The 23,716-nt window shown below is 41.1% G+C and overlaps 1 protein-coding gene and 1 pseudogene across 3 annotated transcripts; one reads left to right on the forward strand and one right to left on the reverse strand.

Moving 5' to 3' along the window:
- Positions 1-6,708: 6,708 nt before the first annotated feature.
- LOC308250660 (ferritin light chain-like) lies at positions 6,709-7,231 on the forward strand (annotated as a pseudogene). Its single transcript has one exon. The product of its transcript is annotated as a ferritin light chain-like (transcript).
- Positions 7,232-8,894: 1,663 nt separating this feature from the next.
- On the reverse strand, positions 8,895-22,735 carry SLC26A2 (solute carrier family 26 member 2). 2 transcript variants are annotated; one of them, XM_080675343.1, is made up of 5 exons: positions 22,605-22,692; positions 22,077-22,288; positions 18,350-18,527; positions 15,913-16,642; positions 8,895-14,876 (listed from the first exon to the last, which is right to left on the reverse strand). In XM_080675343.1, the coding sequence occupies exons 4-5, from the start codon at positions 16,615-16,617 to the stop codon at positions 13,347-13,349; spliced, it is 2,235 nt and encodes a 744-aa protein (XP_080531469.1). In that variant the 5' UTR covers positions 16,618-16,642; positions 18,350-18,527; positions 22,077-22,288; positions 22,605-22,692; the 3' UTR covers positions 8,895-13,346. The 2 variants fall into 2 exon arrangements, with proteins under 2 accessions (XP_080531469.1, XP_080531468.1); XM_080675342.1 differs by lacking the exon at positions 22,077-22,288 and having other exon boundaries at positions 22,605-22,735.
- Positions 22,736-23,716: the final 981 nt, after the last annotated feature.

Below are 23,716 nucleotides of genomic sequence, written 5' to 3' on the forward strand. Positions count from 1 at the left end.
AAATGCTGGCAGCGAGAAGGCATTGTCCCCATAGATTTAACAGGTTCTGACAGAGAAGCAGCAGTCAGTGAACCAGATATTGCCATTGAAAAGTTGTAGCCCTCAGTGGCTATTTCCAGCTGGGTCTCAAATGAAGTAAATTTCCAGGATTTTGTCACTATAGATGATGACCTTGTCATCTTTCAGGAGCTGATGGACACATAGGTCATCCAGGGCATAGAGGCTGGCAAAAATACTGGTGAAGCTGGAAATGAAGATGAGGGGGAGGCATCTTTTTACCACAACAGCCAAAAATCACCATCACAGAGGCCATCTCAACTGTACAGAAACCGAGATGGTTCCTTTCCACTTGTGTAGGCATTCCTGATGCCTATTTTGGACAGCTAAATGGCATAGATGAACATTTAATGAGAAGAGTAACACTCTTGTCAACTCCAAAATTATAGATTTCCTTCAAACAAAATAATGTAGGCAGTATTTTGCCTCTTACTTTGGAAGATGTGGCTTATAAGAATCTTTAAATCTTTAGATTTCTTTCGATACGATATTGAACTTATGTTTTAAGCAATATAATTATAACAACATTCTAGTCCTCTGAAATAATCAGGAAACTTCCTTGAATGGAATTTGGAAATAAAACTTGACGAATGTGTGTGTTCTCTTTTGATTAATCCAGTGGCTCCCAAATTTGTCTGAACCTTAGGATCACTTGAGGATTTTTTTTTTTTTTAATTTCCAAAGCCCAGACCATATCCCTGTCCAATTAAATCATGATCTCTGATTATAGGTCATAAGCATTAGCAGTTTTTGAAGCCTCCCGGGTGATTTCAATGTGCAGAAAAGTTTGGAAACTACTAGATTAACCGCAGGAAAATCAAGCATACTATGGGCCTGGAGCCAATTTCTTCCCAGTAAGTCTAGCTCAGTGGTTTCCAAATTTTAGCTCACTTCAGAATCACTTAGAAGGCTTGCTAAAACCCAGATTGCTGGGCTCTACCTCTAGAGTTCCTCTCCACACTTGTAATTCAGCCTGGACCATGTAATTAAGATGAGGCCACATTATGTTTGCCTTCATTAAAATTACTTCGTAAATAGCCTTTATTCCTTTGTATTTGTTCTTTAGAGACGTCTGCTAGAGCAAATTTGATTTTAAACTATTTAAAACTATATAAATTTATAATCAGATTTATATTAAAGTTTTTCTCCTACAGAGAGGCATGTTCAATATCCTTTATAACCCTACTAGTAGTATCCATTTATATAATAAAACCCTAATAAACTAAGTGTCTGGTTGTCTGGTCATCTGTTCAACCAATCAAAGCGTAATATGCTAAGGCCGCTCAATGGCTCGCTATGACATGCACTGACCACCAGGGGGCAGACGCTCTGACCGGTTAGCTTGTTGCCTGGGTCTGGCAGATCAGGACTGAGCAAGATGGGCTGGACACACCCTGGAGCCCTCCCACAGTCCCTCCCTGGCTGGCCAACCTCCCATATCCTTCCCCAGCCCCGATCGTGCACCAGTGGGGTCCCTTGGCCTGGCCTGTGCTCTCTCACAACCTGGGACCCCTGGGGGATGTCAGAGAGCTGGTTTCAGCCCGATCCTGCAGGCCAGGCTGAGGGTCCCCACTGGTGCACGAATTCGTGCACTGGCCGCTAGTTCCTAATAAGTCAGATAAATGTCAGTTTCATTTTTCAGAAGGTACACATAATACCTGTTAGTACTGTAGTGTAATTTTTTCCCCTTCAAGTTAATTTTGTGGTTATTTCAGAAACCCATAGCAATTCAGTTACTTTTCTTGATGTACTTAATTGAAATGTGTATAGCAGATTAATCATAGAAAGCACAGCTTCCACCTGAACAAAACAACAATCACAAAACGCAGCAGATGTTTAAATGGATGTTTTTGGAAGCTTATTTTGGCTGTTTTTCCTTTTAAACTAGTATAATTTGAATTAAACGTACTATACATATTTAAAAGTTTTAACACTTAGAAGAGGAAAACGATGTCTTATGGCTAAGTCCTGTGCTTCTATCTCATTGTCAGAACCTTAATTGCTTTCATTACCTTGTCAGGATGCCTGATTCAATTTCTAATTTCTTTTCTCACCCTTCTCCTGATATCTGATTTGCACATAATATTAGATCTATTTGAATCATGCCATTTCCTGTGCCCACTTGTCTGTGGTGGCTCTCAAATACTTACACATAGACACAGACAACAGTTTGATGATAACCAGAGGGAAAGAGGGCTGGGGGTAGGCGGAGGTGGGCAAAGGGGGGGGGGGGGGCGGGGAACAGAGAGAGACTGCTTGGGACAATTGACATACAATGTAGTGTGCAGATGATGTTTTGTGGAGTTGTACACTTGAAACCTGTATGGTTTTGTAAACCAATGTCACCCCAATAAATTTAAATAAATAAAAATAAGACAATCTGCTGTATTAGATTAAATGCTTAAAATTATATTAATAGCCCAGCCATTGTGGCACAGTGATTGAATATACACCCATGAACCAAGAGGTCACTGGTTCAGTTCATGGTCAGGGCACATACCCGGGTTATGGCTTGATCCCCAGTAGGGGGCATGTTCCTATCTCTCTATCCCTCTCCCTTCCTCTCAAATATCAATAAAAACATATTTTAAAAATTCTATGAATAAATTTGTGACCAATGGGAAAAAAATAAAAGACTAGATTATTCAGCTGAATTTTAGCACCCTCTAGAGTTAACCACAATCTGCATTTCCAACTTGGTTACTCCGTACACTTCAGTGTGCGTGCTGCCTCAATGGACCATTGGCTTCTTTCACTCCATACCCATGTCTGTGAGTTTGCCTTTGCCAGGCTGCCTGGTCCTCTCTACCAAGTTAGGCCACACATTCTTTTTTCTTTTTATTTTTTTTAATTGTTTGAAGTATTACAAATAGTAGTACATATGTCTCCTTTTTTTTCCCCCCATTGACCTCCCCCCGGTCTCCCCTTCCCCCCAGTACATGCCTTTACCTGCCCCCCGCAGTGTCTTGTATCCATTAGTTACACTTATATGCATGCTTACAAGTCCTTCGGTTGATCTCTTACCCCCCCCCCCCCGCAACCTCCCCTGCCTTCCCGCTGTAGTTAGACAGTCTGTTCAATGCTTCTTTGCCTCTGTATCTATTTTTCCCCCCATTTCTTTCCTTTAAAAAAATCTTGCCTCTGCAGACTAGAAATAAACAAACATATAATAACAAAAAATGTTTTAGTCCCAATTTCAATGTCCAACAGTTCTGAGTCCCCGTTTCAATGTCAAACAGTTCCTTATGTGTACATGTCAGCAATGATATCTGGATGGTGGGCACATGGTGGCAATGCAGGTCCAACCCTCTCTGGTTTGGTCCTAGGCAACTTTCTGCATTGCACAGCTGCTGACTGCTAGCGTGGCAAGGCGTCGTCAGCACCTTCCATCTCTGGACTGTTTCTCCTCTTGTCTTCGTGGTTGGAGCAGACCTGTCAATTCTTCTCTGTTGCAGGAATCCACATAGTCTTGGAGTTGTTTTCTGAAAATATACAAACATATTCTCGACCAAAAGTTAATAAAGGAATCTTTTCTATATAATTGATTTGGGATCCTTTTTATTTTTTTAAAATTTATTTATTTTTAATTTTTTTTATTAAGGTATTATATGTGTACATATCTTACCATTGCCCCCCGACCCCACTCCCATACATGCCCTCACCCCCCTATGTTTTGCATCCGTTGGTTACTCTTGTATGCATGCATATAAGTCCTTCAGTTGATCTCTTATTTCCCTCACCTCTCCCTAACCTTCCCGCTGTAATTTGACAGTCTGTTTGATGCTTTACTGCCTCTGTATCTATCTTTTTGTTCATCAGTTTATAATGTTTTTCATTATCCCCAAATGAGTGAGATCATGTGGTATTTTTCTTTCATTGACTGGCTTATTTCACTTAGCATAATGTTCTCTAATTCCATCCAGGTGCCTACAAATGGTAATAATTCCTTCTTTTTTATGGCAGCATAGTATTCCATTGTATAGATGTACCATAGTTTTCTGATCCAGTCATCTGCTGACGGGCACCTAGGCTGTTTCCAAATCTTAGCTATTGTAAATTGTGCTGCTATGAACATAGGGGTGCATATATCCTTTCTGACTGGTGTTTCTAGTTTCTTAGGATATATTCCTAGGAGTGGGATTACTGGGTCAAATGGGAGTTCCATTTTCAGTTTTTTGAGGAAATTCCATACTGTTCTCCACAGTGGCTGCACCAATCTGCATTCCCACCAGCAGTGCACGAGGGTTCCTTTTTCTCCGCTTCCTCGCCAACACTTGTCATTTGTTGATTTGTTGATGATAGCCATTCTGACAGGTGTGAGATGGTATCGCATTGTCGTTTTGATTTGCATCTCTCAGATAATTAGTGACTTTGAGCATGTTTTCATATGTCTCTTGGCCTTCCTTCTGTCTTCTTTCGAAAAGATTCTATTTAGGTCCGTTGCCCATTTTTTTATTGGATCATTTATCTTCCTTTTATTAAGTTGTATAAGCTGCCTGTAGATGTTGGATATTAAACCTTTATCAGTGATAACATTTGCAAATATGTTCTCCCATACAGTGGGGTTTCTTGTTGTTTTGTTGATGGTTTCTTTTGCTGTGCAAAAGCTTTTTATTTTGATGTAGTCCCATTTGTTTATTTTCTCTTTGGCTTCCGTTGCCCTAGGGGCAGTATCAGTGAAAAAGTTCTTTCGGCATATGTCTGAGATTTTGCTGCCTGTGGATTCCTCTAGTATTTTTATGGTTTCCCGTCTTATATTTAAGTCCTGTATCCATTTTGAGTTTATTTTTGTGTATGGTGTAAGTTGGTGATCTAGTTTCATTTTTTTGCATGTATCTGTCCAATTTTCCCAACACCATTTATTGAAGAGACTGTCTTGACTCCATTGTATGTTCATGCCTCCTTTGTCAAATATTAATTGTGCATAGTGGTTTGGGTCGATATCTGGATTCTCTATTCTATTCCATTGACCTATATGTCTGTTCTTGTGCCAGTACCAGGCTGTTTTGAGGACAGTGGCTTTGTAATACAGCTTGAAATCTGGTATTGAGATCCCTCTTACTTTATTCTTCTTTCTCAGGATTGCTGTGGCTATTCGGGGTCTTTTTTTATTCCAGATGAATTTTTGGAGAGTTCTTTCTAGGTCTGTGAAATATGCCGTTGGTATTTTAATGGGGAGTGCATTGAATCTATAGATTGCTTTGGGTAGTATGGACATTTTAATGATGTTGATTCTACCAATCCATCTGTTTACATCTTCCTCTATCTCTTTTTTCAGTGTCCTGTAGTTTTCCGCGTATAGGTCTTTTACCTCCTTGGTTAGGTTTATTCCTAAGTATCTTAATTTTTTTGGTGCGATGGTAAATGGGATTGCTTTTTTAGTCTATCTTTCTGTAAGTTCACTATTGATGTATAGAAATGCCATAGATTTCTTGGCGTTAATTTTGTATCCTGCTACATTGCTGAATTCATTTATTAAGTCTGTTAGTTTTTTGATGGAGTCTTTCGGGTTTTTTATGTACAATATCATGTCATCTGCAAATAAGGACAGCTTTACTTCTTCTTTTCCAATTTGGATGCCTTTTATTTCTTCTTCTTGTCTAATTGCAATGGCTAATACTTCCAGTACTATGTCAAACAGGAGTGGTGAGAGTGGGCATCCCTGTCTTGTTCCTGTTCTTAGGGGAAATGGTTTTAGTTTTTGCCCATTGAGTATGATGTTAGCTGTGGGTTTATCATATATAGCTTTTATTATGTTGAGGTATGATCCTTCTGTTCCCACCTTGTTGAGAGTTTTTATCAAGAAAGGGTGTTGGATTTTGTCAAATGCTTTTTCTGCATCAATTGATATGACTGTGATTTTTATCTCTCAATTTGTTTATGTGATATATCACATTTATTGATTTGCGGATATTGTACCATCCTTGCATTCCTGGGATAAACCCTACTTGGTCATGGTGTATGATCTTTGTGATGTACTGCTGGATCCGATTTGCTAGAATTTTGTTGAGGATTTTGGCATCTACGTTCACGAGGGATATTGGCCTGTAATTCTCCTTCATTGTGTTGTCTTTATCTGGTTTTGGTATTAGGGTGATGCTGGCTTCATAGAAGGAGCTTGGAAGTGTTCCTTCCTCTTGAATTTTTTTGAATAGTCTGAGGAGGATAGGTTTTAGTTCTTCCTTGAATGTTTGGTAAAACTCTCCTGTGAAGCCGTCTGGCCCCGGGTCCCCTGGCTCTGTTTCTTGCCTCAACAGTGTTTGGGAAGAACAGACACAGGGACACTTCTTCCAGCCTCTGAGCACCCTCCAACCTCTTTTTCAGTTACCACCTTCGGAACCATCTCAGCCATCCTCAGTCCCTGAGACCAGTCAACAGCTTTTTTTTTTTTTTTTTTTAAATATATTTTATTGATATTTTACAGAGAGGAAAGGAGAGGGATAGAGAGCTAGAAACATCGATGAGAGAGAAACATCGATCAGCTGCCTCCTGCACACCTCCCACTGGGGATGTGCCCGCAACCAAGGTACATGCCCTTGACCGGAATCGAACCCGGGACCCTTCAGTCCGCAGGCCGACGCTCTATCCACTGAGCCAAACCGGTTTTGGCCAACAGCTTTTTTGAGCTTAACTTATTATTGCCAAGCAGCCATGAGCTCCAAAATTCGTCAGAATTATTCCACCAGGTTGGAGGCTGCCTTTAATTGCCTGGTCAACCTGCATCTGCAAGCCTTCTACACCTACCTCTCTCCAGTTTCTATTTCAGCCACCAAGAAATGGCTCTGGAGGGCGTGGGCCACTTCTTCCATGAGTTGGCTGAAGATAAGCACAAGGGTGCTGTCTCTTAAAGATGCAAAACCAGTGCAGCAGCAAGGCCTTCTTCCATAAGGTGCAGAAGCCTTCTCAAGATGAGTGGGGTAAAACTCAGGATGCCACGGAAGCTGCCATGGCCTTGGAGAAAAACCTGAACCAGGCCCTTTTGGATCTGCATACCCTGGGTTCTACCAGCACAGACCCTCATATCTGTGACTTCCTGAAGAACCACTTCCTGGATGAGGAGGTGAAAATCATCTGGAAGATGGGTGACCACCTGACTAACCTCTGTAAGCTGGCCAGCCCCAAGGCTGAGCAGGTTGAGCATCTCTTCAAAAGGCTCACCCTCAAGGATGATTAGGAGCCTTTAGAGCCTAGAGGCCTTTGAGGACCCCTCTGCATCCCCGTAGTGTCTGGCTTCTTGTTTGAGCCTCTCCCTGAAACCATTAGGCATCTTTTTAACTCTCCTATGTTTTGAGCCAAATGTTAATAAAGTTTTTTTGCAGCAAAGAAAAGGGAAGGAAACTAAGAGTTATTGACTGCCTATTATATCTCACTGTTTCACTTATTAGTATTTCAAGAAAACCATAATACAAAAGGACAAATAGGCTCAGATAATGTAATTCCAATGTTGCATACCTATTGAAGGAACTGTTCATGCTGAGGCCAGTTCTTTGAAATAGATGTGGTAGCATATTGTGGCCACCAGAGGGCAGAGGTAGACTACATAAAGGAGACAATTTAGCTAACTGAAGAAACCTTAGGAGCAGTCACTTGTAATTTCTCTTATGGTAAAGATTGAGAGGAAAAGTACTGCAGAAGGAAGACTGAGAACTGTCCTTATCCCTATATCCACACTTCTACTTCTTCCAAAGAGTTGAGAGATGTAGAAAGGGGAGGACATCTGGGAAGAGGCTTCACTGCAGGTATGGGGAGATGGTGAGGGTGCAGATTATTCTCACAAAGTGTTGCACTCTAGTTAGGAATTCCACTCCCAATTCTCTTAATCAGTATAAGATGTTATCCTCAATTGACTGATGAAAAAAAAATGTGACTCAAATTCACTTACCAAAATGCAGAGGTTGGGCAGTAGTAAAACATGAGTTAGATTTAGGAGTCATGCAACATAAAAACTGGAAGGGTCCTCAAACAATCTAGCCCTCCTTCCCTCTTCACTGATGGGAAAATTAGTACCCAAAGTGTTGACCTACTCATTAGGATCACAAGCAAAAAGGAAAGAACTGGGTTTCTTTATGCTTTATGGCTTTCTATAAGGACAGATCCTCTTGCTACAGTTGAGAAAAATTAATGACTGAATCACTCTCCAAAGGTAAAGAGATGGTATTTTAAAGCTCACTGGTGACCTAAATGTACTTCTTAGTTAGAACCCCACCTTGCACTTAAATAATTTAGACACAGAATATTTTATTAGCATAACAATTTATTAGCAAATGAAATAACACATATAGGATCTTATACAGTAAACATCATGAACATATCCTTCCAGAGAAAAAGGATCTGCTATTAACCAACTCCCCCTCTCCTACAATAGGCTGCAATCATCAATAACTTATTCTCATTCCATAGAGCAGAGATGGGGAACCTTTATTCTGCCAACGGCCATTTGGATATTTATAACATCATTTGCAGGCCCTACAAAATTACCAACTTAAAAATTAGCCTGCCATATTTCGTCAAACATTTAATTAATTCACCCCTAATGTTTTGGCAGGGCCAGACCAAATGATTTCGCAGGCCTTATATGGCCCTTGGGCCGGACATTCCCCCCACTGCCATAGAGGGTTAAGCATGATTTATATGGAATAGCATCAAGGCACTTGCTTTAATTAAAAAAGATATATGTGGTATAAAACATATTCCTAAAAGTCATTGGCCTTGAATAATTGAAAAAAAAAAGGCAGTATACTCTTTTAGTGAAGTGACAAGACTCAGAATTTGAGTTAATTTATATATCACCCTGATATTGTCTTAATTTGTATATAAAATTGCAAGGAGACAAAAGGTAGCATTTTATAAAGATTGATTTATTCACACTAATTTTTGAGAAATCATGGCAGCATCAGAATTCAAACAGTAATTTCCCAACTGATTTGAATTAAAAGACAACAGCTGTTTCACTCCAAGTATTATCTTATTATTTTAGGGATGGAGACTGTGGCAGGGGAAGAGAACTCCTTAAAATAAGTTTATTAAACCTGTAATTAAAAATCTTTTCTGGCTTAGGCTGCTTGTCTGTTTGCCAACTAAAAAACCTTCAGTTAGAAATTTAGTCAACTGGTATTTTGTAATAAGATTGTGATTATTTGGCCTTTTTCAGAGTCGTAATTCGAGTCCAAGAAAGGTTATATGCCTGGTTCCAGTGTAGACTTACAAACATGGTATCTCCAGTAAAGGCATTTGGTGTCCAGTTTTCATAATTCAATATATCCTTCCTATTTTATATCACTAAGAGGAAAAGAAAATACATACCAAACCCTCTACAATCTAATATAATGCTTATTTAACATGTTTACTGCAAAATTTAAAGTGCAAAAAACTTTTAAAAAAATAATCCTTGTCATGATAAAAATTACCTTATAAAAATAAATCTCCCCCACTCCCACATCCAAATTCTCCATTCCTAGTTATTAATAAATTTTTTAAAAAAACTAAAATGTACCTTTAAGTTACAGTATTTCAATAGAATTTTACTTTAATAATAGGCTGATAACAAATCAGCTGGTGTATTATTTTGGCCTGTTCCATTATAATTTTCATTCTTGTTATTAGCACTCAAATTAATGATTCCATTTATGATTATCTAAAATCTTTCTACCAGCGCTCTTCTCTTGGGAGCATGCCTGAGCCTTTTCCTTCCTCCCTCTCCCCACCAGGCAGTTACCTTTGCCTTTCTTTCTCCTGAGCTCTAAGGGCCCTTCTTTTGCTTCTGCAACATGTTTCCTGAGCTCAGGCAGCCCCGCTGGCTCACTTCTACTACCCCTGTAACCTTCTAAATAAACTTAATCTGAAACAAACACACAAAAAATCTTTATTTAAAAAAAAAAAAGCCAAATTACTTCAGAGCCTAAAAGCTTTCTAGATCCAATTTCCTCCTTTTGCAGTTTTTAAGCCGTTTCAAATAAGGCATCACTATAACAGATAAAGAAAACATTGTGGGGGGGGGGGGGAGGGAGAGAAACATTAAAGAACAGAAAAATTAAGCAAAGTCTAAATCCTATCGATTGAGTTTTTACTATGTCACTGTGGAATCATTCCCTGAATAGACGGAGGCATCCCTGCCTCCTTCTTTGCCTCGATTGCCGGCCTCCTGCTAAGACCTCTGTCCAGGCTCAGTTCGGCTCCTCCATAAAGCACCTCCAAGTGCCACTGTGTGTCACTGAGTTACATGGTTCACCTACTGGATTTAGTATCAGAGTCCCAGAACCCGAGAGTTCTGCATAGGTCTTCAGGAAGTATTTGAGGAATTATCTACATTGATGCAAAAAGAACCTATAGTTCATCTATACCACTACATAGAGGAAAACAATTCATTAAAAACTTTAATAAGGCTCAAGACCTTGAATTTATCATTATAACTCCTAGACTCAATTTTAAGTTCCCAATAAATTCACTGCAGCCCTTTTCAAAGATCAGAGCTAACACCCAGACAAATTAAGAGAACACAATATATATTTAAAGACCATTTACCATACTGTAAATTTAGCGACAAATCTGGCTTCAATGTCTACTATTGTTTAAAAGCTAAGTCAGTCTAACCAAATCTTGTTTTCCTTTGGTCCTAATGAAAAATTTTTTAAAGTAATTGTCAACTAGACATCTGTCCATTTTACTGCCATTAGAGGCACAGATAGTACTATCATCACTAGTGCTCCACAGTAGGTCAACCTGGGCTTCTGTCCCAACGCTGGCTACTGCATGCTCCTCAACTCTCTCATCTTTGGTGAATCTGTGCCCCTCTCCTTCTAGAAACAGAACCCAGTTTTGACCTTGCTCTCAAACTAAGGTGTGGCTTCTAATCCTGACCTCCCTAGTGTTGTGCAGGGTTAACCAGGGATTGGATCTTATTCAACTGAATGCCTCTGTTTTCTCCCTTGTTTAGTCAGAGGTGGTCTTTTCAATGATCTATTCCTTTCACCCCCTCCTGAATATCAATCCTTAGTCTCTCTGTGCATGAGTACCCTCCACTCCTCTTATTGTAGCAAATTTAAAAATAAATAAGGTTGTAAAGTTTTAACCATTAAGTGTGTACACAATACATTTCAATTAAATAACCATTTTAAGATATTCAGAATTTTGTACATTTGTCAATAAGCAATGAGAAAATTTCATTTAGACACTGAAGTTTAGAGTAAGCAAGATATTTTTGTATCAATAAAACTTGTAAAATAACACATAGTGAACTAAAAATCCAAGGCTTTGAGCAAGAAAGCAAAGGAAATGAAAACATTAGTTTTGCTAAATTAAGCTTTGGTTTCACATTTGATTTCTTTAAATACCAGGAAAAATTTTTTAAGACGTGTACATATAGGCCAAACTCAACCCAAGCAGAAAGTGTAAAATATAAATTCTTGGGAAATCTTAAATGTTTTTACAACTAGTTACCAAAAGCAGAATCTCTTGTTTGTTTGAGTGGGAGGGATACTAATTAAAGCACAATTCAAGACTTTGCTAAATGCATAAAGCTCCAGAATTGTTCATATCCACATATGAATAAAAAGGTTAGGTAAATGTCCAATTCTGTTACTCCATTCTGCTAAGGAGTTTTTCAAATTTTTTGGACTTTTTTTTTTTTTTTTTTTTTTTTTACTGTGCTAGTGTTTGCTAAATTATAGAGTTATCTTAAACATATACTCTACTGTCAGGTAGCATTAGACATCTATAATGGTCTGGATTCAAACCTAGTTTGGGGAGGAAGGCAAAAAGTATTAAAAACAAATGATTAATCAACAGAAAAGAATGCACAGAAGCTTCCAAAGGAACATCAATAATTAATTTGTACATGTTTTAGTGAAAACAAAGCTAATGCTTACTGCCTTGCACTTCTATTTCAGAAAGACTATCAATCCCCAACTGACCCTTGCTAAAATGCCATGGGAAGGAAAGAAATCACTAAGTAACAAATTCTTAAGGGAAACTGTCAATCATTCCTATTTGTAATCTGTCCTTAACAGTTTGCCTCAAGCTCATTTAAAATACTGTATCGAATTGCAGAGTCAGCATTCTGCCTTTTATCTAGCAAGCTTGTCACCGGTAATCAGACATAGCAGTTTAGGACAGATTCCATGGAAAATACACTAAATTACTGAAAGCTAAGGAATTATCTGCATTGATTCAAAAAAGAACCTATAGCTCATCTATAGCACTACCTAAAGGAAAAAAATTCATTAAAAACATTAGTAAGGATCACAGACCCTGAATTTATCATTATAACTCCTAGACTCAATTTTAAGTTGAGAAATACTCAGAAACAGGGACAGAGATCACAGAAAAGTAAGGGAAGATTCCCATTATTTTTGCTGATTATGAAGAGCTCTTTGCTTACCTCCTTACAACAAAAAGGTATGACAAAAAACAACTGATTTACAAAGAATGTTCTGTATAATGTGAAGTTAGCTGGTAGGATTTCACAAACATGCTCAACCATCAGTCTCCTGATAGGTCTGTGCCTATGGTTTCCTGCCTTTAGGAAAGGAATAGAACTTTCCTATTAAAAGTCAGAGATCTCACTGTCATCTGGGGAGCAGAAACTGGGTATGGAGAAGTATAAGAAAAAAACTTGAATAGTTATTACCTTGTGCTCCAGAGGCCTCTTGATCTGTTGGTACAGTATCAGACACAACATTCTTTCCCTGCCTCCTTTCCACTCTCTCTCCAAAGAGCCATATCATATAGGCTAGAGCATGTCTCATGTAAATGCCAACGTCATTCCTTTACCTCCTAGAGAAGGAAGAGTCCAAATGCATATCTCCTCAAAGAGGATGGTCATGCCTGGGCAGTGTGGCTCAGTTGGTTGAGAGGTGTCCCATGCACCAAGAATTCACTGGTTCAATTCCTGGTCAGGGCACATGCCCAGGTTGCTTACTTGATCCCGAGTAGGGGGTGTGCAGAAGGCATCTGATCGATGTTTCTCACATCGATGTTTCTATTTCTCTCTCCCTTTCCCTTCCTCTCTCTCTAAAAAAAATCAATAAAAACATTTTTTTTTTAAAAGACGATGATCATTAAGGTTAAGGGCTACTTCACAGTTCAATAGATATTTAATTCCAAGAGCACTCCCTATTTGCAAAAAAGCTTAAAACCACAATATTTTCTTCTTTCTGATTCTGCCCAAGTATAAGCTCTGCTGCACTTTTGTATCTACGAAGGCCATCAGCTTCTAAGAATAATGACTAGCCAACAGGTTAAAATTTCAAGTATGCAAGTTGCTATTGGCTAGACATTATTCTTCTTTTCATCTACTTATCCAATTGATCACTGGAAAGACTCAGACCATTGGGAAAACATATTCCTTTCTGATTTTGACATTCTTCTGCAAAAGCTATCGCTTCATATACACTATAAAAGAGGCTTTCATCTTCCTTTTTGCAATACTCTCCCCGGGCCAGGGAATCCTTCACAGAGGGATTGCATTGAGCCAGCAGAACTTGTATGCCAATGGCTTCATAATCTCTGCGAACTTCTTTCAGTGTATGGATCCCTGCTGTATCTAAAAATTGGATTGCACTGCAGTCAATCACTATGGTATGGAGTTCCAAGGGATCATGGGAAAGTTGCACTGAAACTTCATCCTGAATCCCACTGAGAGTCACTGTTTCCTTTTTTATCTTTCTCTTTGCTGCCTTCTTCTGAGCTGCCTTTACTAAGATTGGGTTGAGAGTTTTTTTGTATAAAGCAGATTTAAAACATTCTTTGTTTATGTAGTAGAGAGGGGCTACAAAGCGGAAAATCTTGATGCCCGGCTTAGCCTGAAGGTTTTTGTAAGCAGATATGGATTCAAAAATTCCCGCTTCTTCCACTAAGCCAAGCAATGAACTCTCCGGCTTCTGAGTACGGAGGATGACACAAAACATAGAAAAACAAACGCCTATAAGCAGGCCCATTTCAGTACTTATCAGTGCAGAGGAGAGCATAGTTACAAACCAGATAACTGTATCCAGTCTGCTAACCCTCCACATCTTGGGCAGATCCTTAAATTTACATAAAGCTCCCCGGAGATTTACAATAGTGATCACACCAAGGACACTTTTCTGAAGGGAATAGAATAAAGGAGCTATTACCAGGAGGACCAACAAGAGAACCAGAGCTGTCACTACACCAGAAAGCTGAGTTTGACAGCCTGTTGATTCTTTAACCAATGTCTTTGCAAGAGCTGCACTAGTAGTAAAACAGTGGAAGAAGGAAGGGATGATATTGCAAAAGCCAATGGCATACATTTCCTGGTTAGCTCTGACTGGGTAACCATGTTTCTTGGCAAACATCTCAGAAAGTGATACAGTGATAGCAAAACCAATGATAGACATAGCTATTGCATCTATAGCTACACTAGGAATTAAGTTCCAGTCCGGTGCTTTGGGTGGCATAAACCCAGTGGGAATATGTCCAGCAATGCTGGTATTGTATTTCTCATTCAGTTTTCCAAAATGAGAGGCTAATGTCGCTGCCACAACGACAATGAGTTCAGTAGGAATCGGTGCCTTAAGCTTGGACTTGAAGTGCTCATTGAGTTCTTTGGTTGGCAAAAGAACCAAAAGGCACAAAAGGCTGGTGATGAGATCACAGAGATTGGTCTTATGGATGTTTCTGAAGATATGTATCCAAGTAGTGATGAGTGAGCCCACGCCACTACTCCGAGGAAGGCTGAGCCCAAGGAGATACTTGGCCTGAGATGTAAGAATAGTGAAGGAGGCACCAGTGACAAATCCACTCAGCAAGGCATCTGAGAGGTAGACGGAAACAAAGCCCACTTGAAAGAAGCCCATCGCTACCTGGAAGGAAGGGTATACAAGTGTTAAAATATAAATGGAAAAGAGTCACTAAATCCTGTATTGCCCTGGCATTTTTTTTTGCATGGAGACATATCAGAGCATCGCAGAATATCAGAGCTAGAGAAAAACACAATCATATATCAATCCTCTCATTTTAGAGACAGGGCTCATTTTATTGACACTCAAGAGGGCTAAGCACACTATTACTCATTAGCCTAGATGAGACAGTAACTTAGGATTCCTACCTTCTTAAAGTCCTAAAACAACTCTCTGTACACTACCTCTCCTCTTCATCCAAGCACCAAATAAAGCGAGCTACTCTTCCTCTTCCCTTATTGGTTTCAAATGCCTGTAATAGAGATGTAATTCTGGCACTGACTCCTGATGCCAGAAGGCAGAGGCATGATGATAATGGCAGATTAGTGGATTCTATAGGAGACCCAAGAAGAATTTCATTTCTAATCCTTTCTTCTGGTTGATAATATAACATAGTGTTCTTCAACTTTTTTCCTGTGCAACAATCCAAGAGAACTACTATCTTAGCAATTCTATAGGAAAGAGGGGGTGGTCATCTATAGTTTGAAAAACTCCTGCACTCCTCAGAACTCCTGCACTCCTCCTCTCCTAATTCCCATTCTGTTACCATTCCTGCCTGCCTGGTAATGCTGACTCTGCCAAGAACCAACCTGCATAATCTCAAGCAAAGCAATTTTTCCTAACATATAAAATCAAGGAGTTGTAGTAGGTGGTCTGGGGTCCCTTTCTGGTCTCAGATTTTACAACCAAATAATTAAAATCTGGTTGATTGAAATTCATTGGTTAAGGGGCAGCCTAGAGTTGAGAAAAGAAAAGCAGCTTTACTTTTCCTAGAGTCAAACCAGGGTTTGAATTTTGGCTTTACTCCTCACATATTTTGAGCATTCAATAAATAATAGTTTTAATTATTGTGATATCTAAGATCCCTTACAGATCTGAGATTTCTTGCATAGTGATTTCTTTGGTCAGAAACCATCACTCCCATTCCATTGTTTCTTACCTGATAAACTCCAGCCATAAAGGTTACGGTGCTGCCCACTGTAATTGCATAACAACTTCTGTCACATATCCTGTCTGATGTCTGGTTTAATGATGTGCTCCCATTCGAAACCATTCCTAATGACAGGGCAATATGGGCAGTGTCAAAGCCAGCTTTGATCAGTTCTCGGTCAACTACCTCACCAATCATAAGGCACAGTATTCCAAAAATGCCCACAGAGATGTGACGGGAAGTCCCCAATAGGAAATAAATGATGCTTGCAAAAAATGATGTGTACAGACCATAGATTGGTTCTTGGCCCGCTAAAAGGGAATAAGCAATGGATTGGGGCACCAACAAGATGCCCACAATCAAGCCGGACATCATATCTCCTAAAATGTTTTTCTTCAGGTCATATTTTGGGAGCCACTGCAAAAAGGGAAGGAAACCAAAAATCGTATGTTTTGCTTTGGTTGGGCTGCACTGGCAACTCTTCTGTAGCTTTTTGATGACGAATTGCTTAAAGTTAGTATTTGATTTCTCTTGAGGCTCCATGTGGATCCTAGGATAATGTCTGCATTGATTTGTAGCTTCAAGTTGCTGGAAGTCAGTACTTGATTCCTTTTCAAGCTCCACATGGATCACAGATGGAGGACTGTATTGGTCTTTTCCTTCAAGTGAGTCCTTGGGTGAAAGGTCATGTTGCTCTGTATTTTCCGAAGACATTTCTGAAGACGGATGCTTTAGCCTCCTACCCCGGAGAAAATACCAGAGTTACCTCATTAAGTAATTCTCAGTGCTCAACATTTTAACAGCCCTGCTTGTCATTCATGAGAGTTAAAAGGAGTTCAGTTTTGTGGTTAGGTATCTTATAGTCACATTTAGTTGAGCCTCATTTGTCTTGATAAAAAACAAACAAACAAACAAAAAACAAAACAAAAAAAGAACCAGACCATAAACAGCCAAGTCAAAGGAAATAATTCACTGGATACAGGACTTCCTGAGAGTAAAAATCATTCAAGGATTCTTTTCCATCCCTGCCTGGTTCCCCCTATAGTTTTTTCCTCCAGAAAACGTATCAGGGTGGCCTATTTCCTCCTTTCTATATGCTATCAACTATCTTCTTTTCAGGTTTTCACACCCATATATACTGCAAATAGGATCTGGTCCCAAACCTTCATCCCTACCTGCAAGTCCCTAAAACAAGGAAGATGGTCTTTTTTTTTTTTTTTTGGGGGGGGGGGTGGTGAGGAGAGGCTCTTTAAATAACTCCCTAATTGCTGAAAATAAACATAGAGAAGAAAAAGCAAGTGAAAGAGTAAAAATAAATGTTTTTTTGAAAAAGAAACTAGAGCAGAATGCATTTAGGCCTTCGAACAACACTCCTTTGCTTGGTAGGAAAGAGGATAGAGAAGTTGATACAAGATTATTAAAGCATATGAATGTCAAGAGCCTGGGTGGGCTGGTTGAGCAAGTGTCCAATATATGCTCTGGAAAGTTTTGGTCTAATCTACTCTCTTATAGTATAGAGTCATATCTGCCCTGTTCATGCAAATAAAGATTCACTTTACTATTCTAAGTACACACACTGAAGAGAGGTATAATGTTGCTCTGTACTTCTACTTGGAGGGTAACTAGGTAGTCTTGCATCTCTGGGTCCTAAACTACAGAACTAGTGCCATAAGACCTTCCACTAGTAACTAAAGGAAAGAAGATAAAATTGATCAAAAAGAAGGGGCAACTATAACAATAGAAAAATCTTGTAATAAGAGTAAAAGAGGAGGAAAAAGCAAGAGGTTCTCAAAGCATTACACTGTTTACGAAATACTTCACAAATCAGTGTCTTTGTATTAGCTGCTTGCTTAACTTAGCATGGCCATCCACCTCTCTGCCTATCAATCATTTTTAAAACCCATTTAAAATTCAACATCTTATACAAAGCACTGACCAATCTCTCCTAGCCCAAACAAATCATTATGCCCTCTCTGTCCCAAAGCATTCTGCACTCTGTTACAGTACTAACCATACTCCTGTATTTGTTCAGTAGGATTCTCTCCAGCTCTGGGAGGAAAGGACATCTTGTTCATCATTGTAATCATCAATTAATGAAATATTGTAACTCTCAGAGAACAGGCTTACAAAATGTTTGAATGAATAAACAAATTTATGACTATAGCCAGAGAGAGATAAAATATACTAGATGGAGGACTGAGGAAGTTTTCTGTTTTGGAACTGACAGAAAAATAGGACCTTGTGAGGTTCTAAAAACCTAATATTACCAAAATGTCATAATCCAGGACCCAAGACCCATTTAAGAACACAAGATACGTAAAACTACCCCACATTAATTTTGTTTAGGATGAATGGTCATCCCACTAAACAAAAGTAAAATAACAGATACTCTAATAGCTTTTTAAGTAAATAAGGAAAAAAAGAATAGATTTAGATGGCCACATACCCTGAGCAAGTCAATCAGATTGGTGGATACACACAGGTCTTCATTCCTCAATGCAACCAATCTATAACTCTCTTCTCACTTCCTACTTTCAGGCCGCTCTCTAGTGCACTTCTTATGTTCTGTCATTCTGTTTTGGAACAACTCTTGGTGATTTCTGGGTCAAAAGGCTTTTCCAAACCTAAGATATGCAAAAGAGACAAAAGAAAAACGTAACATATAACTATTTAGCACTTAAGTTTATGTGTCTCTCACACTAGAGTAACTAGAGTATACATTCAAGGACAGACACCAAGTTATTCTCATTTCCACATAACCCAGCACTAACACGATGCCTCATGCCTGATATGTATGGCTATGTATCTGTTTATTGAAATGAACATTTGGTGAAGTTTCAAGTAAATATAGTGAAGACAAAAAATCTTCCTTATATTCTGTTATCACAAATTATTAGCAATGTTCATTTATGTCTGTGATGCAAAAAGAGCCACCATAAGGCTTATATCAGCAGTACAAGCACTATGACATACTGATTCTAGTATAAAGCCCAATGTAAAACAAAATAATAAAATACCCAAGAAGAAAATAACTTAATGTAAAATCATGATCAAATATATTAAACTAGAGGCCTGATCACAGATTCATGCACCAGTGGGGTCCCTCAGCCTGGCCTGCGGGGATCGGGCTGAAACCGGCTCTCCAACATTCCCCAAGGGGGCCCAAATTGCGAGTGGTAACAGGCCAGGCCGAGGGGCCCACCAGTGCATGATCGGGGCGGTGAGAGACTACGGGAGGGCTCCAGGGTGTGTCCAGGACGTCTTGCCCAGTCCTGACTGGCCGGACCCCAGCAGCAGGCTAACCTACCGGGCGGAGCATCTTCCCCCTGATGGTCAGTGCACATCACAGCAACTGGTTGAAAGGTCGAAAGGTCAGATACTTAGCATATTATGCTTTTATTATATAAGACTAGAGGCCTGGTGCATGACATTTGTGCACTTGGGGGGGGCGTCCCTTAGCTCGGCTGGTGCCCTCTCGCAGTTCAGGACCCCTCGGGGGATGTCCAACTGCCGACCTAGGCAGTCAGACATCATACAAGAGGTCCTTAGAGCTGCCGCCAAGGTGGGAGAGGCTCCCACCACCGCCGCTGCACTCACCAGCTGTGAGCCGGGCTTCTGGCTGAGTGGCGCTCCCCATGTGGGAGCACAGTGACCACCACAGAGCAGCTCCTGCATTGAGCGTCTGCCCCTTGGTGGTCAATGCATGTCATAGCAATTGGTCGTTCCGTGGTTCCGTTGATTTGCATATTAGGGTTTTATTATATAGGATAGTTCCTTGCACAGTAATTCGCTGCTTTCAAAAAGATATCAAATACACCTCCCATTTGCCTCCTCAATAAATTTGAGAACAGCGTATGAATTCTATCTCTAATATGAGCAAACTCAAAGTTTAGTCACTTGCTCAACTGGTAGAACCAGATTCCCAAACCTCATCTTCCAATTTCCAAGCTTAACTCTCTAAAATGCCACATACCCCCTGGCAGGCAGTGGGCTATAAGGGGTCAATGGGAGAAAAAAGGGCACATATGTAACACTCTGAACAATAAAGATTTTAAACAAATAATAAATAAATAAATGGTTAAAAATAAACTACCACATGGCCCCAAAATTTGTTTCCTTGCTAAGAGGTCTAGGAGCTAGTTCAAAGTAATACTCTGTGGCAAAGTTCTCAATTCATTTCTGGATTATGGTTAATTTTAATTGGTGAAGGGAGCAAACTGCTTGACGTAGGTTTGGTAAAAGGTTAAGAATGAAGTTACTGCTGAAACCGGTTTGGCTCAGTGGATAGAGCGTCGGCCTGTGGACTGAAGGGTCCTGGGTTCAATTCCGGTCAAGGGCATGTACCTTGGTTGCGGGCACATCCCCAGTGGGAGGTGTGCAGGAGGCAGCTGATCGATGTTTCTCTCTCATTGATGTTTCTAGCTCTCTATCCCTCTCCCTTCCTCTCTGTAAAATATCAATAAAATATATTTTTTTAAAAAAAGAATGAAGTTACTTTTACCTTTCATATTACACACCTGCATTGGTAATATTTTCATTTTATTTTTCCATTAGGAATAATGATGTAAAATTTATGTCTGTAGCTACATTTTGGTTAGAATAATTTGTAACCCAGGCAATAGTCAAACGAGGCAAGCAGGCTCTTGCTACCATTTACTTTTGCTGCCCCTCTAACTGGAATGCTAGAATTTTTCTCAAATGCGGCCTTAATCAGTTCCTTGCTAGACACGATATATAAAATAGCACTACTGCCGCCACCATGCTGCTCGCTGAGCACATCCCTGCCTTCCACTCCTCTCTCCTTTACTTTGCTCTATTTTTCTCCCTGACCCTCTCACCATCACCTACCATGCATTTATTTTTTTTCTATCCTCTCATGAGAGCAGTAACTTGCTGGTTTATTAAATTCTTAGCAAATATTGTTGAGTGAGTGGATAAATGAAAGAAATGTTTTTTAAAAAGGAGTTACCCCTCTCTGTCCACCCCCCCCACACACAATAACCAAGCTTGTGTCAAGACATTATACAGTTTGGCAAGTATCTGACTGGGGGTTTATGCTCACTAAAAGTTATGTCAATAATCAAAAATCACCCCTAGTAAATCTAAACTAGATCTCTGCAAAGCCCTGTGTCATTTCCAGATCTTCCCCTAGGAGGCAGCACATTACAGTACTGTACTTACTATATTAAACCAGAGATCTATTAAAATGCAGGTTCCCAGGCAAGTCCAGGGATGAGATCTAAAACTCTGCAGCCTGATGATTCTGAGCCAGTGAGCTGAAGGCCAAACTTGAAGAAATACTGGGTATGATCTGGAGTCAGACAGATCCCAGCTATACTGTCTAACAACAATATGGCACAATATGGGTGAAAAACTCATTTTACTCAGCATCAATTTCTCACCTATGAAATGGGGACAGCATCACCTAACTTGCAGGGGTGTTAAAAAGCTAACACAAGTAAAGTACCTAGCACAGTGCCTGACATATAGCATTTGCTCAATAAATGATATCTACTAGTCTCTGACCCTTGAGAGTCGTGACGGGCTCATTTCCTTCCAAACAGGTTTAGCTCTCCATTTCTTGACTCAATTATTTATTTATTTTTTTGTGTTAATCCTCCCCAGGATATTCTTCCATTGACTTTTAGAGAGTGGAAGGGAGGGGGAGAGACAGAGAGAGAAACATCGATGTGAGAGAGACACATCAATTAGTTGTCTCTCCTATGCCCCTGACCCTTCAGTCCACCCCCCACTCTATGCACTGAGCCAAACCAGCTAGGGCTTGACTCAATTTTCAAAAACAAGAACTTCTGCTTAACCCAATATTGGATAATCACATTAGTTCCAGATTTCACATAAAGAGCCCTAGGCACAAAAGATGTGTGTGTGTGTGTGGGGGGGGGGGGGGTGGGGATGGTGGTGGTGGTGGTGGTAATGGAATAGGTACCAGAAAGGAGTTTAAGTCTTGAATGCTTCTAACTCATCATAGTCCCCAATGCGTGCAAGAGACGGGCCCAGTTTGACATTCTGTGAGTTGGGGAGTACAAGTCCTAGCTCTGCAAATGATCTGCTGTGTAATTCTAGGCAAGGCCCTGGTTCTATGTCCTTTCAGTGTCCCCATCTATCCACGAAAAAATTTCAAGTTAGTCTATGAATCTCCAAGAAGTACATACAGGTCCTGATTTATATTTAACCAGGTGTGTGATTTTAAAAACCAAGATAATCAAGTCCTCTCTGGTGTCCAGGTCTCAGTTGCCCATTTGTGAGGGAGGAGAAAGAGGGTAGTGGTGGCAGCTCATTCTCCTGGGTTCTGCTCTCTGAAATCTGGGTTCGACATGGCTTGACGAGGTCTCGTCCGAAGAGCAACAGTTTTATCTGCGACGTGCTGGAGGCATAAGGTGCAAGCGTGGGCTGGAGGGAGGAGCCAAGCACTCAGCCGGCGGAGCAGGGCGGGGTCGGCTGACCCGGTGGGGAGTGGGGCTTTGACACTTGCCCTGCCCCGCCTCTGCCTACCCACGGAATAACCCCGACCACCGACTGCCCTCGATGCCCGATGCCCACGGCGACGGTTGGTCCGGGCTTCCTCCCAGCACGCCTGGGACCCAGGCCAGGACCACCCTAAGAGCAGCCGGCTGACCGCGTGGAGGCCGGCATCGCTCCCCCGCCCTCCGCCCTGCTCGCGTCCCCACCCCTTTTCTTACCTCTCAGGTCTGGGCCGCCCCGCGCGATGAGGCCCCGCGCAGCGTCTTCCGCGGTGCGGAGCAGAGGGCACACGACCGCGCGGGCAGTGGCAGCCAGCCCGGAGCCGGCCTCCCTTTTACCGACTCGTCCCCTTCCCCGCCCATCTTCCGGCCCCGAGGAGGCGGGGCCCGGCCGGCCAGGACTCAGGGGCGCGAAGCCAGGTAGCCGCCGAGGGGTGCAGAGAGCTAATCCTGAGCGAAAGCCCCGGCCGTGGCAGTCACGTGGCATCGGCAGGCAGGAGACGCGGCCGCCGGCCAATGACCGGGCCGGGCTGGAGGGGGGGTGCCGCCCCCCGCCGATTTCCCCCTCGCGATTGGCTGTCCTGGGCTGGAAGGCCACGCGTCCCGGATTCTGGGGAGGTCCCTGCTCCCTTCTCGAGGTGGTGAATCATGTTAGTGGGTGTGCACGGGACCTCCACCTTAACCCCGGGAGTTTAGTGAGGAAAAAGTATCCAGAATGGCGCGGAAGCGCTCTGCCTCGAGCTGGAGAGGGCTCTGCGTTTGCGAGGGGCATCGTCTTTGTATCTGACGCCTTGAGACCCGGTTCCTTCCCACCCCCCTTTACAGATGGGAAAATGGAGGCCCTGAATGGGAGAGGCCGGCTAGAAAGTTAGATTTTCTTACCCGAGTGTAACTTATTCTCCAACGAAGGGCCCAAGAGCCAGAGGCTCTTTTTAAAATGTAAAAAAAAAAAAAAAGTAAATAAATATAAAATGTCATTCCAACTCTCCTCAGTGGCTTTCCTTGACATTTATAGGTAAACTAAAATCGTCCCTATTATCTTTAAGGTACTGGATGTTCTCTGGCTCCTTCCTCCTCACCTCGCATCCCTCCCTCCCTCACCGCTCTCACCCCTCCAGACCTCGGCAGGGGGGCCTGTGAGTTTCAGTTACCTGGTTTCTTCTTGTGTCTCAGGTCTCAGCCTAACGGCCTGCTCTCTCCTCAGCGACACATTCCTTGCCAGTCACATCCTATTATGCCGTCTTGAATTAATCATCAGCCGTAACTGTCCGCTCTCTGATATATATGTATTTTTTATGAAAGGTCAAACTTAAAGGCCAAAGTTTATTGTT

Source organism: Plecotus auritus (genome assembly GCF_963455305.1).
Source record: "Plecotus auritus genome assembly, chromosome: 6".
In the NCBI taxonomy this organism is placed as follows: Eukaryota; Metazoa; Chordata; class Mammalia; order Chiroptera; family Vespertilionidae; genus Plecotus; species Plecotus auritus.

Excerpts from the sequence above, each read along its gene's own strand:
- SLC26A2 (XM_080675342.1), bottom strand. The coding sequence starts at position 16,617 with ATGTCTTCGGAAAATACAGAGCAACATGACCTTTCACCCAAGGACTCA. Across the intron at positions 14,877-15,912 it reads TTATGGCTGGAGTTTATCAG|GTAGCGATGGGCTTCTTTCA; the intron begins GTAAGAAACAAT and ends CCTTCCTTCCAG.